This window comes from Sus scrofa, chromosome 15 (assembly GCF_054392235.1).
Source record: "Sus scrofa isolate SSC_HxYL_T2T_F1_AM1 chromosome 15, Sscrofa_HxYL_maternal_Yorkshire_Landrace_v2.0, whole genome shotgun sequence".
NCBI lineage: Eukaryota > Metazoa > Chordata > Mammalia > Artiodactyla > Suidae > Sus > Sus scrofa.
In genome coordinates this window covers 149402578-149427210 of record NC_139397.1, presented here as the reverse complement: position 1 = coordinate 149427210, position 24633 = coordinate 149402578, and the positions used below count along the sequence as shown (strand labels likewise).

The window sequence follows — 24633 nt, the reverse complement described above, 5'->3', positions numbered from 1 at the left end:
CTGGGGCGCTACTTTAAAGAATGCAGTTATTGCAGAATGAGTATTCTCGGGAGTTCCCTGGTGGCCTAGCCGTTAAGGACTTGGTGTCACAGGTTTGATCGCTGGCTGGGGAACTTCTGCATGCTGTGGGCGTGGCCAAACAAGTAAAATAAAATAGACTGAGTATTTATTTATTTGGGGAGAACTTCACAAAAAAGAAAGGGCAGCTGATTTCGGGGGGGTGTCCCTAAATGCACGCGCCAGATGTTGCAGCATCTCAGCCTCTGCCCTTTAAAACACAAGATCACTCCGGGGCCATCCCGGGTTGGGGGTTAGCAGCTGCTACAGAGGCGGGAAGCCAGAAGGGAGCTTGAGGACTGCTTGAGACCTTTTCTGTTTTTGTTTTTAAATAAGCCGCTGTCCCTGAGGACTCCCTGTGCGGGCTCCTGCGCTTCTGGGCAGCCCCGGGAAGGGCGGGGCTCCCACACCGGCTGCGTGTCAGAGCCGGCCTGGCCTCCAGGCAGCCTTGGCCGGGGTCCCACAGCGAGAGGGGACACAAGCAGAGGCAGGTCCGGGTTTCCTGGCGCTCAGGCCAATGGCCTTTCCACCCCAGTGGGTTCCCTGTGACCCCAGGAACTGAGCAGGAAGCTTGCTTTCAGTGGCTTAGGTATTTCAGACAATGGTCTCTTTGAACTTGGAGATCTTCAGGTGACACTGTTTGAAAGAAGTTCAGTGTTGACTAGATTTGAGTGTGAAAGATAGGAAAGGGGCACTGCTAGGTGTTTGTGGGGAGGGCGTGCTGACCTGGTAGAATATTCTGGATTTACACTCTCTTGGCCTGGTGTGCTTTGAGCCAGACACACGGGGGCAGACAAGGTCCCCTCCAGCCATGCCTACTGTCCCGAGGCATCTGGCCAGCCCCCTGGTGACAGTGTTCCCACCCAGCTGCCTGACTCCGCAGGTGGCCTCCAATTCCAGGTACGTGCTTACCCGCTTCTGATTCAGGGATTCCTGGTGGGCGGCCATCAAAGCTGCTCTCGGTCCTGGGCGCACCCACAGACACAAAGCTCCTGAGAAACTCAAACCCTCTCTCCGGCCCTGAGTGGCCACAGCTGGGACCCAGCACTGACCACACTGTCATTGCCATGGGGTACTTTATGCATTTTTTCCTTGAAGGATGCCCCCCCCCCCCAATCTCTGCAATAGAACATTTCTCAGCAGTGGCGGGAGGTGCTTCTGGAAGCTTGTCCCTTTCAACTTCGGCACATACACCGGTCCCCGCAGGTAAGACCAGAAAATACCCAACGAAATAAAGCACAACACGGGTTCCAGTTGGACTCCTACCTGGAGTGACCCGTGACTTAAGTCAGCTGGCTCTGTAAGGGGTGAGATGGGACCTACTTTTGGCGTTGCGGGCAGGGGGTCTCTACCAGTGACAAGAAAACAGCACAGACAACACCTGAACCAGTGGGCATAGCTGTGTTCCAGTAAAACTTCTTGTACAAAAACAGGCGGTCCCGGGGCCACGGCGCCGATCCCTGTTTGAAGAGATTCTTAAGAAAAGACAACAAAGCCTCATTTCAGTTTTGCTGCACATTCCAGCCAGGCTTCCTTTCCAGGGATGCTCAGACACCACGAGGGCCGTCACCATGGCAACGAGTGCTCCTCCCTGTTTTAGCCTAGGGCTTTGGGACCACCTGGCAGGAAGTCCCCAGGAACCTCCCTAGATGCACAGGTGGTAGTTAACTGCTTCCTCTTGGGGCAGGGGGGAATGCACAACCTGAAAGTTGAGAGTTAAGTTTGATTTGGGGCAAGATTAGGACTTAGCCCTGGGAACCAGCATCTCAGGTAGCCCTGAGAAACTGCCATGAGGCGGTGAGGGAGGAGCTAAGACATATGGGAGTTTCTGCGACGAAGGACAGGGAGCAGGGACAAAAGAGGCCTGGGCTCCCTGAAATCCTTCTTTTGATCCTTTGCTATGCACCTCGCTATCGGGCCGTATCCAGAGTTTTCACAGCTTGTGGGACTCAGGGCTCTCACTCCCCTTGGAGATGACTGCGTTCACAGACGACCGTGGCATCCTTTGCTTTCTCCTTAACTACAGCCCGGGCAGAGGTATTTAATGCCAGCCAAAGAGGAAAAGGGGGATGCGATAAAGGTGAGGGGATGCAGCTGGGCACACACTTTACAAAGGTTTGTGGCTGGTCTCCTGAAGGTCACTACCAGTCACAAGGAGCAGACATCACCACGAAGGATTTTAGTGTTTTTCTAGATAAGAGGAGATGCAAGAATTGGGCACAGAAAATCTCCTCCTAAAATTATCGGACTTTCCGAAGACCTGTTCTTCCAGTTTCCCCAGAGCCAGAGTGTCTCACTCCTGATTTTCACCCTGAGCTCTGCGCAGGGGGTCCTACGGGGCAGAGCGGCAGCTGCAGTGGCTCGTAATTTTATCCACGTAGAGGCTGATGGCAAGGGCCAAACTTCAGATCACAGGGCTCCCCCATGGTCCTAACTTCGGCCATACGTTTTGGGGGGCACTGCCTGGCCATTTCGTCCCACGGTGCTAGGAATGCTCATTCCCAGGTGTGGCGAAGGTTTCGTTGGCCAGCCACTCAATGTGCTCTTACTGGACCAGGCCTTATTAACAGTAGCTAAAAGCCTCTGGCCACCCCCTCCAGAGACCAAGAACCACCAGCAGCACTGGTCCCGCTGGGGGGGGTGGGCACAGGTGGCTCAGCAGGCGCTGAGCCACTTGTGCCCGCTCTCCAGGGCAAAATGCAGAGTATGGCCAGCCCAGGGCAAATCCCAAGGAAGTGGGGAATAACTATGGTGTCTACACTCCCAACCGCTGGCAGAAGCTGCCTGTGGGAGACGGGCCAGACAGGGGACCTTCCGCGGCGTCCTTCAGAACCGTCAAACATCAATGCCAAGAGCAGCAGCTGGGTCTTCGCAAAGGGGAAAGTCAGTGAGCATTGCTTTCACTCTGGGGAGACCATACCTGGGATGAGCCCGGGAGGTGGTGCAGACCGAGGACCCGGGAGGGGCTGAAGGTCAGCTCTGATGTGCACGTGGCCCGGGAACAGCCCCTCTCAGCCCCTCGGAGGAGGTGCAAGCCGGGGGGCGCGGGGTGGGGATGGGGTGGCCCGAGGGGGGGTGGCCACCTTGCCAGGGCAGGACAGAGGAGAAACCAGAGCTGGCAGGACAGAGCGCCCCCTTGTGCAGGTTGGCCGGGTGAAGGGGGATGGGGGGTGGGGGTAAAAGGCCAAGGGGTCCAGTCCCAGGCTGTGAGGGTTCCCTGCCCGGCAGCCCATCCCTTTGGCCCTCACGTCTCATCTCTGACCTCGGCTGAAACCAAACTGCCCATCTTTGCCTTAACAAGAGGTGAATCCGACAGGGATGGAGCCGGCACAGGTGGCTGCAGAAGTCGCAGTAAAGGGTCACAGACAGAGAGGGAAACCCAAGGGCCACTGGGAGACCACTGTGAGTTCATACCTGCTCAAGAAAGCCGTCAGCTACAAGGCAGGCTGGCTTGACTAGTGGGGGGGGGCGAGAACGGCCTCAGGTCAGTGGGTAGGGGGTGGGGTGAGGGCTGCCTTCAGATTCAGACCGAGGGCAGGCATTTGAGGACCCTCTCCTGCTGATTTGAATACACCCCTTAACCAGGTACTAAGGAGAAGCTACTGCTCTCAGAAAGGAAGAGGCAGGCTTTTCCAACCCCACTCACCTCGGTTGATAAAACCGTAGCCCACCGGATCCTCAGGGCAGAGCCCCCCCCTGCCTGCCCGCTGGCATCTCTCGCAATCATCCGATCTTAATAATCCTATTTCTTGCCTGTCCCTTTGTCTCTCACTGAATTCCTCCTGCGTGGAGGCATGAAGACCCTGAGCCTCAGTGAGTCCAGATACCAGGTGAGTGATTCTCATTTAAAACCATGGGTTTAAGCCCCAGTCTGGATTCGAGTCCCAGCACGTGGGTTCACGTCCTAATCTGTGTTCTGGGTGGCTTCAGGCCGTGAGCGCTGTCAGTTTCAAATCCAGGGATGACTGAGTATTAGTCCCCCCTCCCCACCCCAGGCATCCAGGTGTTCAGAAAGAATGGTGACGGGGGAAGGGCGCGTGTCACGGACTGTCACCTGAGCAGCTTGGAGAGTGGGACGCAGGAACGAACGACGACTCACCTGGGCAGATCCCCAAGGAGGACACACCTGGATCCCCCTGGCTCCCCTTCCCATCCTCCAAAACACTCTGCCCCCACTCACCGCCCACAGAATAGAGCGCGAGCCTCACCCAGCTTGAGGAGCGTGTCCCCCCGGGCACCTCATCCCCTATCTGCCCAGCCTCCGGTTCTACCTCATCCCCCGCTCCCCTGCATCCCTGGCCCTTGCCCAGGCTGTGCCTTCAACCCAACAGCCCCTTCCCCTCCGTGCCCCCACCCCTCCGTGCCCCCACACCTGCGTGCCCCTCCCTGGTCCACCCACGCCAAGGAGGCCTTGTCTTCGGGGCCCCTTACAAGTGTGTCCTGCACTCCTGTGGTTGTTCATTCGTTAGGGCGGGATGCCACCCACGGTCACAGAGGGTCATTCTCCACTGTGGTTGTTCATTCGTTAGGGTCACAGAGGGTCATTCTCCACTGTGGTCATGCTGTGCGGGTGAGAAAGGGCAGCAGAGCCACAGCGGGAGGTCTTAAGGGTTACACGAGATGCCCCTGGACCAGCTGGGACATGGCAACTGTTCACGGAAACGGTGAAAAGGGGGAACGGAACCAGAGAACGGGGCGGAAGCCACGAGGCCGGGTCCGGCTCCGAGCCCCAGGCTGCACGTGCTCGCTCACGCGTTCATCACACGCCCCAGTGTTGCCTACATCCCGGCCTCCCTGTCCTCGCGGAGTTCACGCTCAGGGTAATAACACGAACCACAATCACAAGCAAACCCGACCATTTCGGATCCGAGCAAGCGCCGTGGAGACAACGATACACAACACAGAGGCTCAGGGGCAGAGGCTGGGAGGCCCACGGTGGCTTTATCCAGGGCTGCAGGAAAGCGCAGACAAGAGGATATTTGGCCTGGAACCTGAAGGAGATGAAAAGCCACCACAGGAAACTGGGGGAAGAGCATTCGGGCAGAGGGAACAGCACAGGCGAAGGCCCGAGGCGCAGGGGAACGGGGTGTGTCCAAGATACAGAGAAAAGGCCAAAGTGGCCGGCAAGCAGGAGGCAGATGTGGCCCCAGGGGCACGGGCCGGGCCGGGTCGTACAGGAAGGATGGCAACTTTGTTCTTATTTGATTCCTTCTCCTCTCCATCGCCCTGCAAAGTCACTGCCCCAGACGTTCACCACTTCTAACTCTTTCAGTCACTGCTTCCAAACCAAAGAGTCACAACTAAACAGAAAACCTCCTTCACAATGACAGGGGTGGGAAGGGGGGGGGGCTTCGAATGGGGGGCCGGGTTGAATCAGTGGTTGAGGCCGTAGGAAATCTGACTGCTTAGCAAGTCGTTAAGTCCCTAGAAATAAAACACCTGGTTCCCCGCGACAGCCCAGAGACACGGGGATCAAGCAGCCTGTGGTTTCTAGAAGCTGGGCCAACCGTTCTAACCTGCTGCCCCTGAGATGCCAAGACAGGAGAGGAGCTGGGGAGGGGGAGGGAAGGGGGGGGGTCCGCTGCAAAACCAGTTTCACCTTGTGCCACAAATCTAACCTTGTCTCAGAGCTGCGTTCCTGCCAAGGTCGAATTTCAATTTCTCTGTGGGAGTCTGAGTCCGGGTGGGGGTGGGGCTGGCAGGGGGGTGGGGGAGGGGCCGAGATGCACAAAGACCCCTGTCCTCACACACATTAACCCCGGGAAGCCACCAGAAAAACCTGGCCCCATAGCAAAGTTCCCCTAGTGAATAAAAACAGATGCAAAGAAACGAGGAGGAAACAGAAGCAGAAATCACGTCCTGCGTCATTATTCATCCGGGGCTGGAAAAAGCCCTTCGGGCTATTTGGTCCTTCACCTCTGCTCAAGCAAGGTGGGCATTTCTAGCTGTTACGAAGGAGCAATCCATAGCGTTTAGGTTCCATGAAAGCCCATCACTCCAGCACCGATGGAGAGACGCCCTCCCCGCTGGCTGGAGGCTGCCCCCTGCCCCCGGGGCCGAGGAGTGGGAGGAGTCTGCGTAGCTCGGGCTGGATGCGAGCTTCGAGAACTGACCTCACAAGGTGGGCCAGCCCTGGAGGAGGGGCCTGGAGCCCCCACTCTGGGAGAGCCCCCCCAGCACTGGCGCAGGTTCCCCTGCTGCCTCCTAAGAACTGCTACCCCATCACCACAACAACCTGCTTCCTTCCCACAGAAGCTGCCATCAGTGCCCTATCGCTGACCGCCTGGTTGCCACCTCTGGCTGCTGTCTCCTGCCTCTGGGCCACGGCAGGCTCTCATTCTGTGCCCAGCACCTGGCACTTTGTAACACTGTGGGCCTCTATCAGGGGTCTATCTTCACGGCCTGCTCCCTGCCAGGCTGCAAGGCAGTGCCCCGCAGCAGGGGCCACGCTGCCAGGGACTGTACCCCTCCATCGGGCAGCCCGGGACGTGTGCAGTGACGAGCCTCAGCTGTCCACCGCGGTCCACGCGGCATCCTCAGATGCCCGCAGACACCCCCGGCCTCTCCGTTCCAACAGGCACTCACGCGAAACGGCAGGTGTTGGGGTGAAGCTGAAGTGGCAGAAAAGCTCGGGGCTCCGGGAGTCTCACCTTACAGAGATTAGGAGGCGCAAAGGGCTGTGTGGAGTTGGCGGAACAAGGAAGAAAGCCTAGGACTGAGTCACGGAGGCGTCCCACGGAAACGCAGACTAGTGGTGAGTCCAGGGAAGGGACCCGCGTTGGCGTCTCTCCAGAAGGAAGCGGATAGAGATTATCTGGCAGAGACTCGACCAGGGATGTATTTCCAGGGGACACTGGGCTTTTCCGAGGCTACTGGACCTCAACCAGTTAGGAGTGGGTTGCCTGTGGAGCACGGGACCAGCGCCGAGCCCAGGTCCGCTGGGAGCCGTGAGAGCATCCAGCGCACGCCTTCCCCGCGGCCTGCGGGCTGGACGTGCCCAGAGGTGGGACTCTAACGACCTCCCTCCTCCTTAGGCTTCCAGCTCCCAGTTCCACTGGCAAAGTGGAGGCCGACCTCGCTGCAACCCAAGCTCGTGCCAAGAGGAGGAAGAGGGTACCGAGCGAGGGCAGAGCCTTCCACCAAGGCCTGGAGAGAAACACTCCCGGCAGGAGAAAGTCAGCGTCTGGGGAGGTGAGCGGTGTGTCACTTTCAAGTCATGGATCCTGCTGGGCATCTGATGAAAGGGTGGGTCCCCTCCCAGCAGATCTAAAATAGGGGTGATGGAGGAGCAGCCCCTGCTCCCCCAGGAACCCCCCTCTGGCCTGCTGAGAAGCTCCCAGAGTCAGCGAGAAGAGACCTGAACCCCTCCCCAACAACCCCCGCTGTGGCCCCTCTGGCTTGTGTGGGGGCCCCTGCTGCTCCCACGTAAAGGCCTGTCCCCGGGTGCAGGCTTGGGACCCTGCCCGGGAGTTTCGGAGAGCAGAGGGGGCCCAGATGCCGGCCCAGGGCCTCACAAGCCCACCCCCGCATCCACGCGTGCCAGGGAGGGGCTGGAGGCTGGAGGCAGCCCCATCCTCCAGGCGCCCACAGCCCGCTGGGCACTCACCATCATGAGCTCCTTCTGGAAGGATTTGCGCTCTTTGTTGTCGGCGTTGTTGCAGTCCTCCTTCAGCTTCTCCAGGACGGACGCCACCCGCTCGGGCTCGCTGTCCAGCTCGGCCCGGCAGAAGAAGGTGAGCGGCAGGTTCCCGTAGCCCAGGGCGTCGGCGAAGGAGCGCCAGCTGCCGATGTTCTCCATGAGCAGCGTCCGCACCGAGGCGTAGATGTAGGTGAGGAACTTGCAGGGGCGCAGGATCTGCTCCAGCAGCGCGGACGTGCTCAGCTCGGGCCCGGCCAGCGGGCTGGGGCGCGCCCTGCCCACCACCAGCACGTTCTTGGCGTGCACCAGGCCGACCTTGCCCTGGTGGTAGCCGATGTACCACTCCTTGGTCCACAGCTGGCCCTTGAGCCGGATCTTCTCCTCGCTGAGCAGGGCGATGGCGTCCCCCTTCTTGTACTCCAGCAGGTAGTGGTTCTTGCTCTGCCGCACCACCGTCTTGAGCAGCTTGCCGAACTTGAGGCTGGACACCGGGCGGTCCTGAAACGTCGGGTACTTGGTGGTGGCCGCGAACGGGGACAGGATGATCTTGCCGACCTCGTTCTTCTTGAGGAACCGCCTCTGCCCGGACGGCTTGATGGCACTTTTGGGGGGCGGCTGGGGCGTCTGGACGCAGAACTGGGTCAGGATGGCCTCCTGGTCGTCTTTCACCTGAACCCTCAAGGTGAAGTCCGAGAGCTCGCCGGGGTTCTGGCAGGTGATGGGGAAGATGAGGCGGCTGACCTTGCCCAGCTTCACCTGGAAGCCCCTCACGGCCTTGGCCTGCTCACTGGCTTTGACCTCGTAGTTGGTCATGTTGGAAAACATGCAGACCTGGAGGTCCTGGGGCCTGGACAGGACGAACTGGTGCTTGCCCCAGAGCTGCAGGGCCACCGGGGCCGGGCCAGGGGCCTGGCGGGTGACCTCGCTGACCAGGAGGGTCTTTGGGGCACAGTCATGGCCGAAGATGGTCACCACCGTCTTGAAGGATGGGTGAATGTGTTTGGGACCGTAGAGACCCACAGTGACTTTCTTGTGGATGAAGTCCCAGACCGTGGAGGGATACAGGATGTTCGGGCCGTGGGCCACAACGGCCAGGTACATGCAGGGCTCCAGGTTGTCCAGCTGGACCTGGACCGTGTCCCCGTAGCTGTACGACAGTGGGATGGGGACATACGGGCCCTCCTTTGCGTCACTCCTCAGGCACTGGAGGCCCACTGTGCTTTTGCTGAAGACGTCACTCTTCACCTCGGCTGAGACTTTCATCTCCAAGACCACATGGGTGTTTACCTCGAGGGTGCTCAGCTTCACCTCCAGCACCGGGCTGATGCTGCTGCACCTGTCGCTGTTGAGCTCCAGCGGGGGGTCCAGCAGAGCCTTCATGGAAATCTGCTGCGTCTCCCCAGGGGCCACGTGGCCTTCGGGTACGTGGATGCTGATGGCGGTGTCGGGAAGCTGCACCGAGCCCCCCGAGCTGTCCAGCTTGCACACGATGTTTGTCTCCACCGCCTGGGTCTGGCCCCACCCGGGGCTTTGGCCCAGCAGGTCCAGGTCATGGCAAGACCGGGCCAGCTTCCGATGGCTCAGCCAGGCGGCCCGAAAGTCCTCCCGGCTCTGGAACTGCTCGGGGGCCGGCGACTTCAAGCCCGAGAAAAAGCCCGAGGATGCCGGCGCGTCGGACTTGGCTTGGAGGACCGAGAGCTCCGACAGGCTGTAGGAACGCTTGCTGCGGAAGAAGGGGTTGTCCCGCTTGACCGGTGGCTCGGCGTGGAGGCGGCCGGCGGCCGGCAGCTCGTCAAAAACGTTGCCGGTGCTGCTGGTGGTGGCCGAGCCGGACTCGGTGAATGAGGACGGGCCCGCGTCGAAGAGGAGCAGGTCCACGGTGCTTTTGGGAGTCAGCGCGTCCACGCTGGGGATCACCGCCGGCACGTTCCCATTGAGAAACGGGTTGGTTTGGACCCCGTTCCAGAAGGGATTATTACTGGAGGGTTTGCTCGATCCCTTCTTGTCCTCGGCCCACCCTCCGAGCAAATCGAGCGCCTTGGCCACCTCGTCCGGGCTGTCTGGAAGATTGTCAATCATCCCGCTGTCGCTTAAGGTGGAGTTCCGGTAGTTTAGGGGCTGCACGTAGGAGGAGGGGATGTAGCCCATCTCGGTGGTGTTGTGTGCGTACCACCACTCCCCGCCCGACGTGTCCAGGACGTAGAGATGGTCGCCCTTGGAGAACTTGAGGGTGGTGAAGTTGGTGGGGCAGTAGTCCTTGATGGCAATCACCTCCTTTGCGTTTCCAAAAGGCGTGGGATTGTCTGCGAGCAAGGCACTGGGAGAAGGCACTGCGAGAAACACACAGAACAGGAGTGAGGGCGCGGCCGCGGGCGGTGGCGTGGGTGGGGCAGAGCCCTGTCCCGAGCCTGGGAGGCGAGCGGTCTGAGAAACCAACGCCCCCGTGCCCAACATGGGGACCAGGAGCCGCGCAGGCAACTGACACAAACAACGTGCCCTCTGGGGTGTGACTCGCCTGGCTGACCCCTGAATCAAGCATTGTCCTTCCAAATTCCATCGCATCCCAACGCACCGTCTAATTTGGATGGCAAGTCTCTCCAGCATCCTCAGAAACACACATCAGCATCAGGGAACTAGCAACACACCTCCGGCTCTAAGCATCTCACTGGACCAAATTTTCCTTCATGCACCTAAGTTTCTGAGGCTGATCGATAGACAAGGTGAATGTCACCGATTCAGGCAACAGTGGTGCTGCGTTAAGGGACCTTGCCACGTCACCAGGGACCCGAAAAGACCCTCAGCAGAACCCCTCTGTTTAAGAGCTGATGCCATGTTCTGCCCTCAGCACAAAATACCAAAATTCTGACAATCAGGCTCCTTTCTGAGTTTCCAAGTTGAACCTACGTTTTCATCAAGTTGTTTATATGAAATCAGATGTTTGAGGTCAGTCTCTTTCAACCTCTTTTAAGGGATCATTCTGAAGAATGGCGTGGAAATGCTCCCTCATTCCTTGAAAATCAAAGGTTTAGGTCTATTTGTAATTCACACTATTTTTAAACAACTCTTTAAGCAGGCTGAAAACTCGCCACACTTTAAACAATGACTCGGGCTAATTTATGGCACTTGGTGTTTAACTGTGTGTTACCAACACAGACAGCAACTGGACCAGCAAAAAAAAAAAAAAAAAGTCACTTAAACAAGCAAGGTGTGTTTTGAAAAATAACAATGAAAAACCTAGGTGCTTTCTCGCCCTCCCATACCTGACAAAGTACATACACACTCAGAGGCTGAAGAAACGTCTTCCTAACGGAAATAAGCCTGAATATTTCTCCCCAATCCCTATGCCAGTTGTGCCTCGTTTTGCTGAGTGGGCTGATACTCTGCCTTTCTGAAACGAGCAATGGAAAGCAAACTTTTCTTAGATGCTTATGTAAACAAGCAAAGAAAGGGCTACATTACAGTTGAAAAATACCTACCTCTTGTCTCAAATATGATGAAGGCAGCAGGCATCTTATTCTATGAAATTGCCACCCCCTCCCCCATGATCTGCCAATTTCCCCTTCCTTTAAAAGGAAACAATGAAAATGAAGGTGTATTTCCTTGGCAAAGTCTCAGGAACTACAAGTAAGAAGTTTCTACTTATTTACATTAACTCAGTTACAGAGATGTGCTGGGCAGGAAGTCGACCTAGGCCTGGAGAGCTGTCACCTGCCACCCTCTGTCGGGGGTGTCGGGGAGAGTCTGGTTCTGGGATCCCTAGACCTGGGCCTTCAATCCACACTCTTTGCAACTGTGTGAGCACCACAGCCTGAGATTCTTCATGATGGAGAAGAGCCATCTTTTGCCAATGGGTTCAGGTGAGGATTAAATGAGACGGGGCTGATAAAGTGGTTCCCAGAGTGAGGTTCAGCCAAAGAGAGGGACTCACAAAGCATCATGTTAGCACTGGGAACTATATCTGGTCCCTTATGATGGAGCAGGATAATGTGAGAAAAAAGAAGGCTTATGTGTATGTGTAACTGAGTCACCTTGCTGTACAGCAGAAAATTGACAGAAGACTGTAAACCAGCTATAATGGAAAAAATAAAAACCATTACATAGAAAAAAAAAACAAGAAAAGACAAAGTGTTATGTTTAAACAGACATCTCCACCCCCTCCTAATTCAATTTTTCTCCATAGCATTGATCAACCAATATAAAATGTACCTTACATGTTTATTTTGGTTCTGATGGGCTTACAAATTTATTCTGACTTATTTTGGGGGGGGGGGAGGGCTCCATGGCCCCACTAGGGTATAAGCCCCGCTAAGGTATTTTTTGCTCACAGTGGTGACCCTGGAACAGGGCCTGTGTCACATAAGCATTTGTGGAATGAACATTTATCTTGTAAGCTTACAACAGAGAAGCTGCATCCATGTTCTTGGGACAAGGCGCTGGCCACAGGCAGCGTCAGAGTCCCCCTGGCTGTGTCCTTCTGCTCTACAATCACACCACAGAGAACTCACTTAACACTGAAGGGGGGCAGTGAATACAAACAGCCAAATAAAAGATAATGACTCTTTTTTTTTTTTCTTTTTATGGCTGCACCTGCCATATATGGAGGTTCCCAGGCTAGGGGAGGAATCAGAGCTGCAGCGGCCAGCCTACACCACAGCCACAGCAACGCCAGTTCCTTTACCCACTGAACACGGGCCAGGATCCAACCCACATCATCACAGTGGGTTCTTAACCTGCTGAGGCACAACAGAACTCCAGGAGAATAGATAGCTAATGCTTTGAGGGGAGGTGGGAAGGGGAGGGATGGGTCAGCTGGGGTCTGGGGATAGCATAAGAGCTTCTGCCCCACTGTTTTCCAGTCACAGGCTCTCTTTTTTTTTTTTTTTTTTTGTCTTTTGTCTTTTTGTCTTTTGTTGTTGTTGTTGTTGCTATTTCTTGGGCCGCTCCCGCGGCATATGGAGGTTCCCAGGCTAGGGGTTGAATCGGAGCTGTAGCCACCGGCCTACGCCAGAGCCACAGCAAGGAAGGATCCGAGCCGCGTCTGCAACCTACACCACAGCTCACAGCAACGCCGGATCGTTAATCCACTTAGTAAGGGCAGGGACCGAACCCGCAACCTCATGGTTCCTAGTCGGATTCGTTAACCACTGCGCCACGACGGGAACTCCCAGTCACAGGCTCTTGTAATGTAAAGTGGTTTTTGTTTCCTAGACACAGCTAATGAAAATGTCCCATAGAAATGAAAACCAGATGACAATTACAGAAAGCTTGCCAGCTATTAAAATCATGTTAGAATTCCTCAAAAGTTATATCCCTATCAGGCACCCCCAGCATAGTTCCCTTATAGTAATACTTTAAAAATTAAAACCCAGCTCTATGAAGCAGACTTTGGACGTAGCCTAAGAAAATGTATCAACGCAAACGATCACTTTAGGCTCACCAGACTGAAGAACAAAAGCGCTTTTACTTAAAATGCCAAGGCACCCTCCTTAGGAGAGGAGTGGTAATTGACTGCGCCCGAGGATGAGGCTCAGCTGGGGGGCTGGCGTCCCTTCCCCGTTAGGGCCCCGTCCAAGCCGACCGTGGTGTGAACTCCCTTCCAAGACCCAGCTCTCTGTCCATCAACTGCCCCCAGCACCTGGGACAGAGCCTGTCCAATCAAATGCAGAGGAATCCCTATCAACTTCCAGCAGTGCTGCCCAGAGTCACAGCGACCTGGAATTTCACACCGAAATGTCCCCGTGTGTTAGGAGGCTCAGCCCCCTGAGTAACAGCTTCCTACCTTCCTGCCTCGGTTCTTCTACAGGAAAAAGATTCATGGGGGGGGGTTGCAGAGAAGGGTTTTTGTTTGTTTGTTTGTTTGTTTGTTTAAGGGCCAAAACCATGGCATATGGAGGTTCCCAGACTCGGGGTCGAATTGGAGCTGTAGCTACTGGCCTACACCACAGCCACACCAGATCCGAGCTGCATACGTGACCTACACCACAGCTCACAGCAATGCTGGATCCTTAACCCACGGAGCGAGGTCAGGGATCGAACCTGCAACCTCATGGATACTAGTTGGATTCATTTCCGCTGAGCCACGATGGCAACTCCAAGGGGCAGAAGGTGTTTCCAGCACCTATTTTGGCTGGACGAAGACTCCCACCTGTTCTACCATCGGGATGTGTCTGAAATGCTGCCTGGAGCACGTGCTGCGCCTGAGGAGTGGAGTCAGGGCGTCTCACCTGGGCCAACCAGCCCCTCCCTACACCCCTGGATGTCTCACCTGTCTTACTCTCTGAGCTACAATATTCTTTGAGGAATAACTCCTCCCAGGTCAGTATCAGTATCTTTTTTTTGTCAAGCCAAAGTTCCAAGCGAGGAATCGAGCCCACGCCACAGCAGTGATAACACCTTAACCCACTGAGCCACCAGGGAACTCCCAGGGTCATCATCTTAAAATGATAGCTCTCTGCCCTCGTTTCAAAATCTCAGCCCCAGAGTTCCTGTTGTGGCTCAGAAGAAATGAATCTGACTCGTATCCATGAGGATGCGGGTTCTATATCTGGCCTTGCTTAGTGGGTTAAGGATCCGGCATTGCCATGAGCGGTGGTGTAGGTTGCAGATGTGGCTCAGATCTGGCATTGCTGTAGGCTGTCAGCTGTAGCTCCGATTGGACCCCTAGCCTGAGAACTTCCATATGCTGTGGGTGCGACCCCCCCCAAAAAAAAATCTCAGCCCAATTCCGACACACAATTTCCAGCTCTAAGCATGATTAGCTAGGTTATAAAGCAAAAAAACAATGCCCATTACCAGACTATGAAAAATAAACGGCTTGACTGCTTATAGCAATGCCCAATAGGTCTGCTGCTGTTTATTCATAAAATCTCACGGTTCCCCTGTTAGCTTTTTCTTTAAAAGAACATTTAAAGCAATGCTCAGGGCTACAAGCATAAAAAGGACAGACGGGAAGAAGAACAAGTCGAGGACAAGTGGAAATGAGAAGAGGAAATCACAGACACGCATGATTTTTAGTGCATCGGGGTCCAGCACCATGGTTTTGTCTGGGAGACAGCAGATTAATTAAAAGAACTATTTTTTGAGCACTCACTCTGCACCAGGGGCTAATGATAGAAGCAAGGTAAAGCTCTTGCTGTTCAGTGGTCTGTAGGCAGCACCATGGACCATTCCACCAGAACTGGGTAACTGCTGTGGGAAAGTCACCTGAAGATGCTGCTGCTGCTGGGTGAGGTCAAGAAAGCTCATGGGAGGCGTTCCTGTCGTGGCTCAGCGGTTAACAAACCTGACCAGTATCCATGAGGACGCGGGGTCAATCCCTGGCCTTGGTCAGCGGGTTAAGGATCCGGTGTTGCCATGGCTGTGGTGTAGGCCGGGAGCTATGGCTCCGATTAGACCCCTAGCCTGGGAACTTTCATATGCTGCGGGTGCGGCCCGAAAGAACGAAAGAAAGAAAGAAAGAAAGAAAGAAAGAAAGAAAGAAAGAAAGAAAGAAAGAAAGAAAGAAAGAAAGAAAGAAAAAGAAAGAAAGAAGGAAAGAAACAGAGAAAGAAAGCAAGCAAGCTCATGGGAGACACTGGCCATGGCTAGCGGGGGCGGGGCAGGGGGGTGGATTTCTAGAAGAAAATGACCCCCCATGATCCACTTCAGGGTCCAAAAGTTGGCTTTATCATCAGGCCTGTTTTATGTGGCTGTCAGGGAGATCCAGAGGCACAGAGTGCTGGCGCTCTGGTCCACCCCTAAACCAGGGGCTGGCGAACTCTGGCCCCTCGGCCAAATCCAGCGACGGGCCTTGTAAAATTTTGCTGGAACACAGACAAGTCCGTGAGCTTACGCTCTTCCAGGGCTGCTTTCTTGGGGCAAAGGCGGAGCTGGCTGGCTGTGATTCAGGTATTCACTCTCAGACCTTTTGCAGAGACCTCATGCCCGAGACCAACCAGCTTTCATTCCCCAGGGGCTCTCGGGCCCTCCCCGACACTCCACTCTCTCCCTCCCCCTAGGTTTCTGCACCGCCAGCTCCTACCTTAGTGTCACCAAAAGTCACCAAGAGAGAAACACATTCTGCATTAAGAAGACGTTTCATTACGAAGGGGAAAATTCAAAACAACCTCCCGACACCTCCAAACAAAACAAGACAAGCGGTTGTTGCTCCTGGGCTGGATTTACAATACGGTGGCATTTAGAGAGCGAGGATTTAATGAGGTGAACGTGAACTTGGCAGCCTGTAAGTGAGAGGCCCTGGGTCTCAGAGGCCGTGCAGCCTGCCCTTCTCCCCCGGCCAGTTCTCCTTCCCGGAGAGCTCTCACCTTTGACATCGTTAAAGCTCGTTTCTGAAAACCCTTCGCTCAGGTCGATCAGGGTCCCCTCGGACTTGCACCGGGGGAGGCCACTGGAGTTGGCAGCTCGGATCCGCTGAGCTGCCATGGCGAAACCCTCTTCCTGGGAGAAATGCTAAGGTTTCATATTTCTCTCTCCCGTTATTCCAGCAGTTTCCGAAGCTCAGGCAACCATGCTGCACGATGCTGTCCGCTTTGCAATGTGCTTCTTCCTGAAACCAGGGGGGAAAAAAAAAGAATTTCCCTTGAGCCAGTGAAACATGGGTTAAATGTTAGCTTACGGTGATTGGGAACCTTCTGTCTTCCAGAGGCCATGTGCCACTTTCTCCTGGCCCGAGAGGGCAGAGTAGGGCTCACTCCCCAGATTCCATGCCCACTTCACGCCCATCCCGTTTGTCTTCTTGGGCGCACAGCCCCAGCAGTGTTTCCTGGCCTGCTGTTTGCACCCTCTCTTCCTGGGGCTCAATGGGGTCTGTGAAGTTTGCTCTAGCACCTGGCCAGCCCCTTCCCTGTCGTCCAAGAGGAGGACCAAACGGGATCTGTCCACACTGCTAGTTCCAGGGGTTGGGAGAAGGGGAACGAGATCTCCATCTGCCCAGAGAGTGGCTGGTCCCACCGCAGAGACAGCCATCCTGCGACTCCAGCCCCGGGCGAGCAGCGCTTAGCATCCATGTGGGGGGTCCAGGGGGACCGCTCCTTGCCCACGTGCTCCCAAAGTCCTCCCGGACCCCAAATAAACAAACGCAAATAAAGCACACGTGGCCATTTCTGTACATGAGGCATTCATGGGTGACTTCTGCAGACGGAATGGGGGTACAGTCCCTGAATCACTGTGCTGTGATTACTAAACCAGCAGAGGAAGTTTTTGAGGGAAGGAACAGATTCGCTTGGAAGGCCTCGGTTTGTTTTGGGGGGAGGCACTCAGGTGTTGGGGGGGTGGGGGGGAGGTTCTGGAGACGAACGAGGCAGCTGGCTCCCAGCGGACCTCTCACCAGGACCAATGGCCAGGAAAGGAGGGGCCAGGAGCCAATTTCAGAGCAGGCATCTCACACGCTCTCCAAGTGCAGCCCTAGGCAGACATCGCTCCAGAAGCCACAGCTGGCCACAGCTGGGCACACACCTGGAGTGGAGGGCCGCCCAAGGATGGGTGAATTCCACCCCCGTTCAGCCGGGTTCATGTGACCTGGTCTGATGCCCCTTGTTCCTTGATGGCTCTGTCCAAAGACAGCTGGGAATGTGCCTTCTGACCCAGGTGTGTCGCCCTTACGACTCAGAGGGACCCAGAGGCCCCGGCACCGCCCTCCTGGTGGGGATGACGTAGCCGCGCCCCAGGCTCTGCGTGTGGCAACCGAGCGGCGAGCGGACCGGGCCTGTGCCCACACTCTGATTCCCAGGGACGATCCTGAGTTAAATACTTGACACGAGACCTGTTCTTGTCTTTGCAACACGGGGCAGTGATAGCACTCCTGAGCTGATCTGTGTGAGGGGAAAAGGTAACGCAGCCGAGCCACGGGGAACAAGGGGCAGGAGCTCAGGGACCCTGGACCCCATGCCTCGGCCACCACAGCCGGGCATCAGCTGCCCCCGCCCTGGCTCTGAGTGACTGGCCGGCAGTGGCTCTGGGGCGGATTCTGGTCAACCTAAAGGCCCCACAATGCCGCACACACCTGAACACCTGCACCGGAACAGCTGGAGAAGGCCTGGGCCATGGATGGCGGGTACCCCTCTACAGTCGTTCGCTGAAGCCCTAATGCCCGGTGTGGTGACGTTTGGAGATGCGGTCTTTGGGAGGCGATGGGGTCAGTGAGGCGGAGGGCGTCCGTGCCCTTTGCAAGGGGAGACAGCTCCCTCCTCTCTCTGCTTCCGCCAGGTGAAGTCAGAGCAGAAGGCAGCCGTCTGCGGGCCAGGAACGAGGCCCTCACCCAAGATCCGAATCAGCACATGACCTTGAGCTTCCCAAACTCCAGGGCTGGGAGGAAGCGACTTTCCCTTGTGCAAGCCCCTGGGCTCTGGAGCTTTGTCCCAGCAGCCCAAGGTGATTCATATGGGGTGTGAGGGCAGGACCACAGCGGCTGCCTCTCTGGGGAAGGGGCAAAGTGGGTCCTGGGGGTGACACTTCCCTTAAAAAAAAATACCCAACCTGGACCTCCCATCGCGGCTCAGAAGTAACAAACCCGACTAGTATTCACAAGGATGGGGGTTCGATCCCTGGCCTCGCTCGTGGGTTAAGGATCCTGCGTTGCCGTGAACTGTGGTGCAGGTCAAAGACAGGGCTCGGATCCTGCATGGCTGTGGCTGTGGTGTAGGCCAGCAGCTATAGCTCTGATTTGACCCCTAGCCTGGGAACCTCCATATGCTGCAGGTGCGGCCCTAAAGATAAAATCAAAAAAAAAAGGAAAAAACACCCAAACTGAGCCCAGCACGGCCGTTCCTTCCATCCTGCCGCCATCCCAGAGTTCTTTAGTCTGTCCCAGCTCCCCACCCCCACCCGACACACACTTTCACTTGTGACTCAGGCATCAGTGCACGCACCGCCCCTCCCCCACCCCCATCGGCTATTGGAAGGACCCAGTGAAGCACCTGGATGTGTCCCCAGTCACGTGGGACCTCAGCTTGCTTCCGTTTCCTCCCCTGGAGGTTACAAGTGATGTGACCCTGTGCTCGGACGCCCCTTCCTGCCCAGCTCTTCTCCGTGGAGACCTGTGCTCGGGAACGGGACCTCCGGGAGGGGACAGCGCTGACGGGCCCTGCAAGCACCAGGGGGCTGAGGCCAGGAGGCGCTACTGAGCCTTGTCTCCTGGTTCCCACGCAGGTACCACGTCTCCTCCCGACCCAGAGTCCACCCTCCAGTTGGGGTCACAGCTCGTCCATCAGCAGTGGTGGCTGCACTGCTTTGTCTGCACAGGCTGTGTCTTGAGCTGGACCAGAGGCCCGTCCACCAAAGCCACAAGCTCTGCCCTGACCAGTGACTGAGATGCAAGGAGGTGAAAATACTTTGGATCCAAAAGATGAAGCCTCATTTCCTGGAAAGACTCAACACAGAGGATAACGTGGGATTTGTGGGTAGGAGAGGGGAGCTTTTTGATGATTTTGAGCCCATAACTTGTGTTTGATGGGTGGGCTTTTGCATTAACGACGATTCCTACCCGAGATCCCTACCCGATCATGCCTTCTGCGGAAGCAGCAGATGGACACAGCGAGAGGAGCTGGGGAGGTGAAAGCCAGGAGATGCCAGTTAGCGTGGGAAGCTGACTGCTCCCCACCCAGGCCAGGAGGCTCCAGAGACAGTGGGCACGAGGTAGAGCGCTCTGGGTCACATGCACGGAGAGGAATGCTCTTCTCGCCCCAGGTACCCCCCAACTACGTCCCGGCGAGGACACGGGAACCCCGGCAGCGATGCGCTTCAGGAAAAAGGATCTCACAAGTTTTCCGGGGCAGCTCGTCCTGATCAAGCATCACGAGATGAGAAGGAGGGAGGGGCTGCCCCTGCCCCCCCAACTCCTTTTATGGTTTTTACCAATTTCTACCCACAACCAACGAGCAGCATCGAGTAGAGGGCTTAAAAAAAAAAGACATGAGCTCACAGCCTTATTCCACAGCCCTGCTCCAGAGGACCCCTGCTATAAGAGCAAGGGTCTGCAGAGCCCCGCCAGCTGCCCAGAGGCGGTTCCAATGGGCGTGGAGGAGTCGCCAGGCAGCGCAGGGCAGGCAGGCCTGGAGCACATGGCGGGCGGGGCACTGGAGGAGCGGGACGGTGGTATCGGCCGGGTCAGAACACGCGAGTCAGAGAAGCCTTGTCTTTGCCCTGGACATTACAGGAAGCTACGAAAGGCTTCTGATTGAGAAAGATGACGGTGGCTGCTGATGACATACCTGGAAGCAGCAATGCCGTTTAGGAGAGGCTACTGAGAGCTGGTGGTGGGCTGTGATGCAGGTGGACGTGGCGAGGGTCAGGAGACATCCAGACCAGCTCACCATCCTCAAAACCTGGCCACAGATGGCCACATCCTCAACAGAGGACCTGGATGAGGTCTGGATCGGGTGGCTTTTTTTTTTTTTTCTCTTTGGCTGTGCCCGCAATATACAAAAGTTCCCAGGTCAGATTGAATCTGAGCCACGGCAGTGATAACGCCAGACCCTTAACCCGCTGAGCCACCAGGGAACTCCAGGTGGAGTAGATGTTACCCAGGGCTAGGAAAGCGGCAGCCAAAAACTTGGCAGAGGCCCCCTACAGGACACTGAGACAGCTTCCCAGGAGCAGCCAAGGAAACTGGAGATCACCGTTTAGGAGAGAATAGATTCTTGCAGGTCCAACCAGGGCCAAGAAGGTAGCGGGTCTCAGGATGAGCAGAGAACAGACCACAGAACCCCACTGGCATTTGGGGAGACTCACTTTGTGATGGATGAGGAATATAATGATGACCCTGAGCCAGTGGAGACAGAAAGCATGGTAGCAGTTACAAAAAGAGTTCTGCAGCCCTTTTAAAACACAGACACCCTCGCTGAGGCTGCCTTTCAAGGAACCGAGAAGCCACTATCGCTGTGGTCCTGACAAGGTCGCCGCTTACCAGCCATAGCCGAGGACTGAAGCCCCATCGCATCAATCAACACGCTCACTCACTCTCCTCCTGGAGCGGGGCACCTGTCTGCTGGTGCTCAGTGCCCCGTGGCAAGCCCAGAATGGCAGCTTTTCCCAGGGGCAGCGGGAGACCGCCCTGGACCCATCCTGACGTCCATCAGTACGCTCATGGTACACGCAGAGATGCCCAGCCTTCACCTTGGCGATGCTGTTCCCCAGCAGAGAAAGGCAGCCAGCCCCACTGGGCTGTGCCCGGTGGGGTCCCTCCTCCTGGCACAGCCACCTCCTCCAGGTCCTGGGGTGGAGAGGTCCCCGGAGGACGGACGCACCTACAAATGCTAGTGGCTGGGGCTTAACCCACTGTGGTTCAGTGGGCTAAGAACCCAACTAGTACCCAGGAGGATGTGGGTTCGAGCCCTCTCTGCTTCCCACCTTGCCAACCGCTTCTTTCCAAACCCACAGAGCTCACTAAGCCCTCGCTGCCTGTGCCTGTCAGTCTGATTACTCCCAGGTCCAATCCATACATGCCCTTAATTTTCTCAAAGGTTCCTCCCGCAGCTCAGAACCCTCTGGGAGTGGTTTGCTGCTTTGAAACCAGCGAAGGTCAAGGTCGACTTCCTGCCTGCTCCTCAGGGGCCTCCCCAGCTCGGCTCACCTGCACATCCAGGTCTATCGCTTACCTTGGCCCCAAGGGGCACCAGGGACCACACTTCCCCAGCCTGCCCCTTGCCGTCCACCTTCTGCCCTTGGAGCTCGCTCCCTCCCCTGTGCCTCCAGGAAAATGCCTCTCCCCACCTCCGTGGGCTCCACCCTGCTCACCCTGCACTGCACTGCACGCTCCCAGTGACTCATGTGGCGGCCTCACTCGGTAACCAATGTCCCGGAGCCTCAAATTCAAGTCTCCCAAGTTCAAGGACCACGCCCCTTGAATGAGTCCTTTTTTATTAGGAATCTAATGTTGGGGTAAATGACCTGATGCTCAGATCTGCTTTATTACAAGTTCACAGAGGTTTCTCCCTGCATCTTACGACATGCGACACCATTACTATATGTTACCATCCACGATGCCATTTTCCCTCCTTTTTCCCCCATGTCCCTAGTTTATCATTTAATTTTATTATTATTACTTTCATTAGTAGTTAGGTTTTTTTTAATACTATTTTCTTACTATGTACATGTTTCAAAATGTCTGCAGCAAAACATTTTGTAAAATTAAGAAACTAGTGTTAGGAAACCTTTATCACCCGCCTTCCCAGAAGGGGGGGCATCAGGAACCAAGGGGGGGTGTGTGAGTGTGCGTACCTCCTTTTGGGCGAGAAAAACTTTAGGGAGCCCCAAATCCAAACACCCAGATGGTCTGAGTCCCCTCGCAGCACACGTGGGCGGGGTCGCTTCCCCACTCAGCTGACAGGTGAGGCTCCCCTTGAGGACCGAGGGGCATCCTGGGCCTCCCAGATCCACACGCCTCCCCAACGTCACCACCTCGGTCCGCCGATCAGCCAGCCCCGGAGCCCTGAGTCCCTCCCCTCCTGCTCTCTGAGGAGGGCGTGCATGGCGGGTGTGCACCTGCCCCCCACCCCCGACACCCGGCCCTCCCCCCTTCCCGGGCAGCTCTGCCTCACCTCCCCGCAGCACCTCCACTCCACGTCATCGCTCAACTCAATTACAGTCATCAGGTCCTTTCCACCAGGTCTCCCGGGGCCAGCTCTTCCCCCCATCGTCCACCGCTCCATCAGTGGCACTTTGAAACAATAAGCCGGGATTCTGTTCAAAACTCTCCAGAGCTTCTTCGGTGTCTATGCTCACAACACCCTCAAAGCTGGCGTTCTGGGTCCTGCCGGCCATCTGGTCTTTCTTGAATTCCCTCTCCCCGACCCCTGGGCCTTTGCATGTGCCGTTTCTGGATCCTGGGAGGCCCCTGCCTAACAGTCGCCAGACTTGATCCTTCCGTGCACTCAAGCCTCTGCTCAAATGTCACCGAGTCAACAAGGATGGGATCTGCAGTAGCAGCACCCCCACCCACCCTCCTCCTACCTTCCTTATCAACACCAGATATATCCGGTGCTTTTCCATTTCCAGCTGGATTTCTCCAAGGGAATGTAAGCTACACGAGGCCACGGGACTCAGTCTGTTTCCTCCCCTCCACCCCCTGTGCCGTGATAGGTCTTGTACAGAGCAGGCTCTCAAATATGAACGAGTGGATAATTCTATTTAAATAAGGAGTACAGCTTTGGGGAGTTCCTGCTGTGGCTCGGTGGGTTAAGAACACGACTAGTATCCATGAGGATGTGGGTTCGAGCCCTAGCCCCGCTCCATGGGCTCAGGATCTGGTGTGGCCATGGCTGTGGCCGTGGCTGTGCAGCTCTGATTCAATCTCTAGCCTGGGAACTTCCACATGCCACGGGTGCGACTCTGAAAAAGAAAAAGAAAAAAAAAGAAAAAAGAATACAGCTTTGGAGCCCCTTTGCAGGAATCTCTGGGCATTTAAAGAGCCCAAATGCCCCACAAGTGTCAAGAGTCCCTCCAGGGGGCTCATGTGACTTGGTGACACTCAGCAGGCTCAACTGAGGAATCTTACCCTATTTTGGAAATCTAAGCTGTACATTCCCTAAACACGGATGGCTTACCTGATGGGGGTGAGGGGTACCCGGGATGTACCTGGAAGGCCTGGCCTGGAAGTCTGGCTGCCCTCCACTAGGGCCTGGACTTCACCCACAGGCCCAGGAGCCACCACCTCTCCAGGACAGTCGGCAGCTGCCTGCACCCTTGGTCAGAGTGGCCGGCACTGGAGCCCAGGACATCTCAGAGAGGAGGCTGGAGCACCCACCACGTCCCCCATCCCCGCAACCACAGAATGGACTTGGGAAGCCACCTGCTCCCCCTCTCACCCTGGCGTGGAAAAGGTCAGGTCTAAGACAAGAAGAGACGTTAAAGCTGACTAATGTGTGACTCACAGCTTTGTGTGGTTTTCTTTTCTTTAGTATAAAGACCAATTCATTTCGAGAGGAAAGAGCCTGCTCCCAGCTCCTCCCCAGTTACCAGGGGGCTGAACAGACGACACCGCTGTGCAAGCACAGAATTACTGAGAGATCCCGGTGGCAAACTCAGCCCCTCGGCTGCCCCTGTGGACTGGCCATGCCTCAGATCCCAGGATCACAGAATATTCTCGTGGGGGCTTGTGTGTCAGCACTTTGCCAGGGGAACAATAAAAAACCCGACCAGCCTAGAGAAGCAGCAGAACAGGAGCATCTGCGGAGTGGAGGTGCCCCGGTCGGGACCCCCGAGGGTGCACAGCCCGGTTCTGGGGGTGGGGGTGACCCTGGAAAGTGCAGCAGGAAGACACTGGGCCTGCACCCCGCCTGCAGGAGGCACCAGGCATCGAGACTGCCCTTGGCTTTTCCCTGGAGAATTCCGTTCGTGCCTTGGGGAAGGTGACTCAGTCTCCAACATTCGATTTTAATTTCGGGAGCAGGAGTGTCATGTTGATGCCGTCAGATTTCCTCCGGGTTACAAAGAAAGCAGGCCTTTCCACCCGCTCCCGGCACTGCAGTCACCAGTCTCCCCACCGAAGCTCCATTCTGTCTGCTCCCCCTTCACTCTCTCCCCAAGAAAAGTGTGTGCTTTGGAGAATAAAAATAATCCAGAGACACTCCCGCCCCAGCTCACTGGCCTCCTGTAAACCCCCAATGCCCTGGGCCTTGGCAGAGAAGCTGGCGCGCGCCTGGGATGGCCCAGGGACACATGTCCTCCAGGCACCGGGATGGCCCAGGGACAGCGTAGAGAAGGCGAGCTGGTGGTGACCCAGCCAGGCGAGAGTGAGCCTGCCTGCGCGCCCATAGATGTTTAGGACACCCCCTTTCCCTCCGAGGAGAACAGCTCGGGAGGGAGGCTCAGCCCGAAGCCTCCGAGCAGCGCGCCAGCTCCCTCCACCTGCTGCCCCAACAGGTCTGGGCACTAGCCCAGGAGGAAAGCCAGCACGTGACCGCTGACCCCTCTCCAGGCTCTCTTCTGGCGGGGAATGCACA

The 24633-nt window shown here is 56.3% G+C and overlaps 1 protein-coding gene across 5 annotated transcripts in view; it reads right to left on the bottom strand.

Annotated features, from left to right (window-relative positions):
• SH3BP4 (SH3 domain binding protein 4) overlaps nucleotides 1–24633 on the bottom strand; it is a 91303-nt gene that overhangs the window by 4971 nt on the left and 61699 nt on the right. For 4 of the 5 annotated variants that reach the window (XM_021074833.2, XM_084998782.1, XM_084998781.1 and 1 more), the window contains 2 exons: nucleotides 16000–16241; nucleotides 7664–10026 (listed from right to left, as the gene is read on the bottom strand). In XM_021074833.2, coding sequence (XP_020930492.2) covers nucleotides 7664–10026; nucleotides 16000–16117 — 2481 coding nt within the window. In that variant the 5' untranslated portion in view covers nucleotides 16118–16241. Of the gene's footprint in view, nucleotides 1–7663; nucleotides 11231–11848; nucleotides 12158–15999; nucleotides 16242–24633 lie in introns of those variants that run through there. The other variant, XM_084998779.1, reaches the window with a different exon arrangement.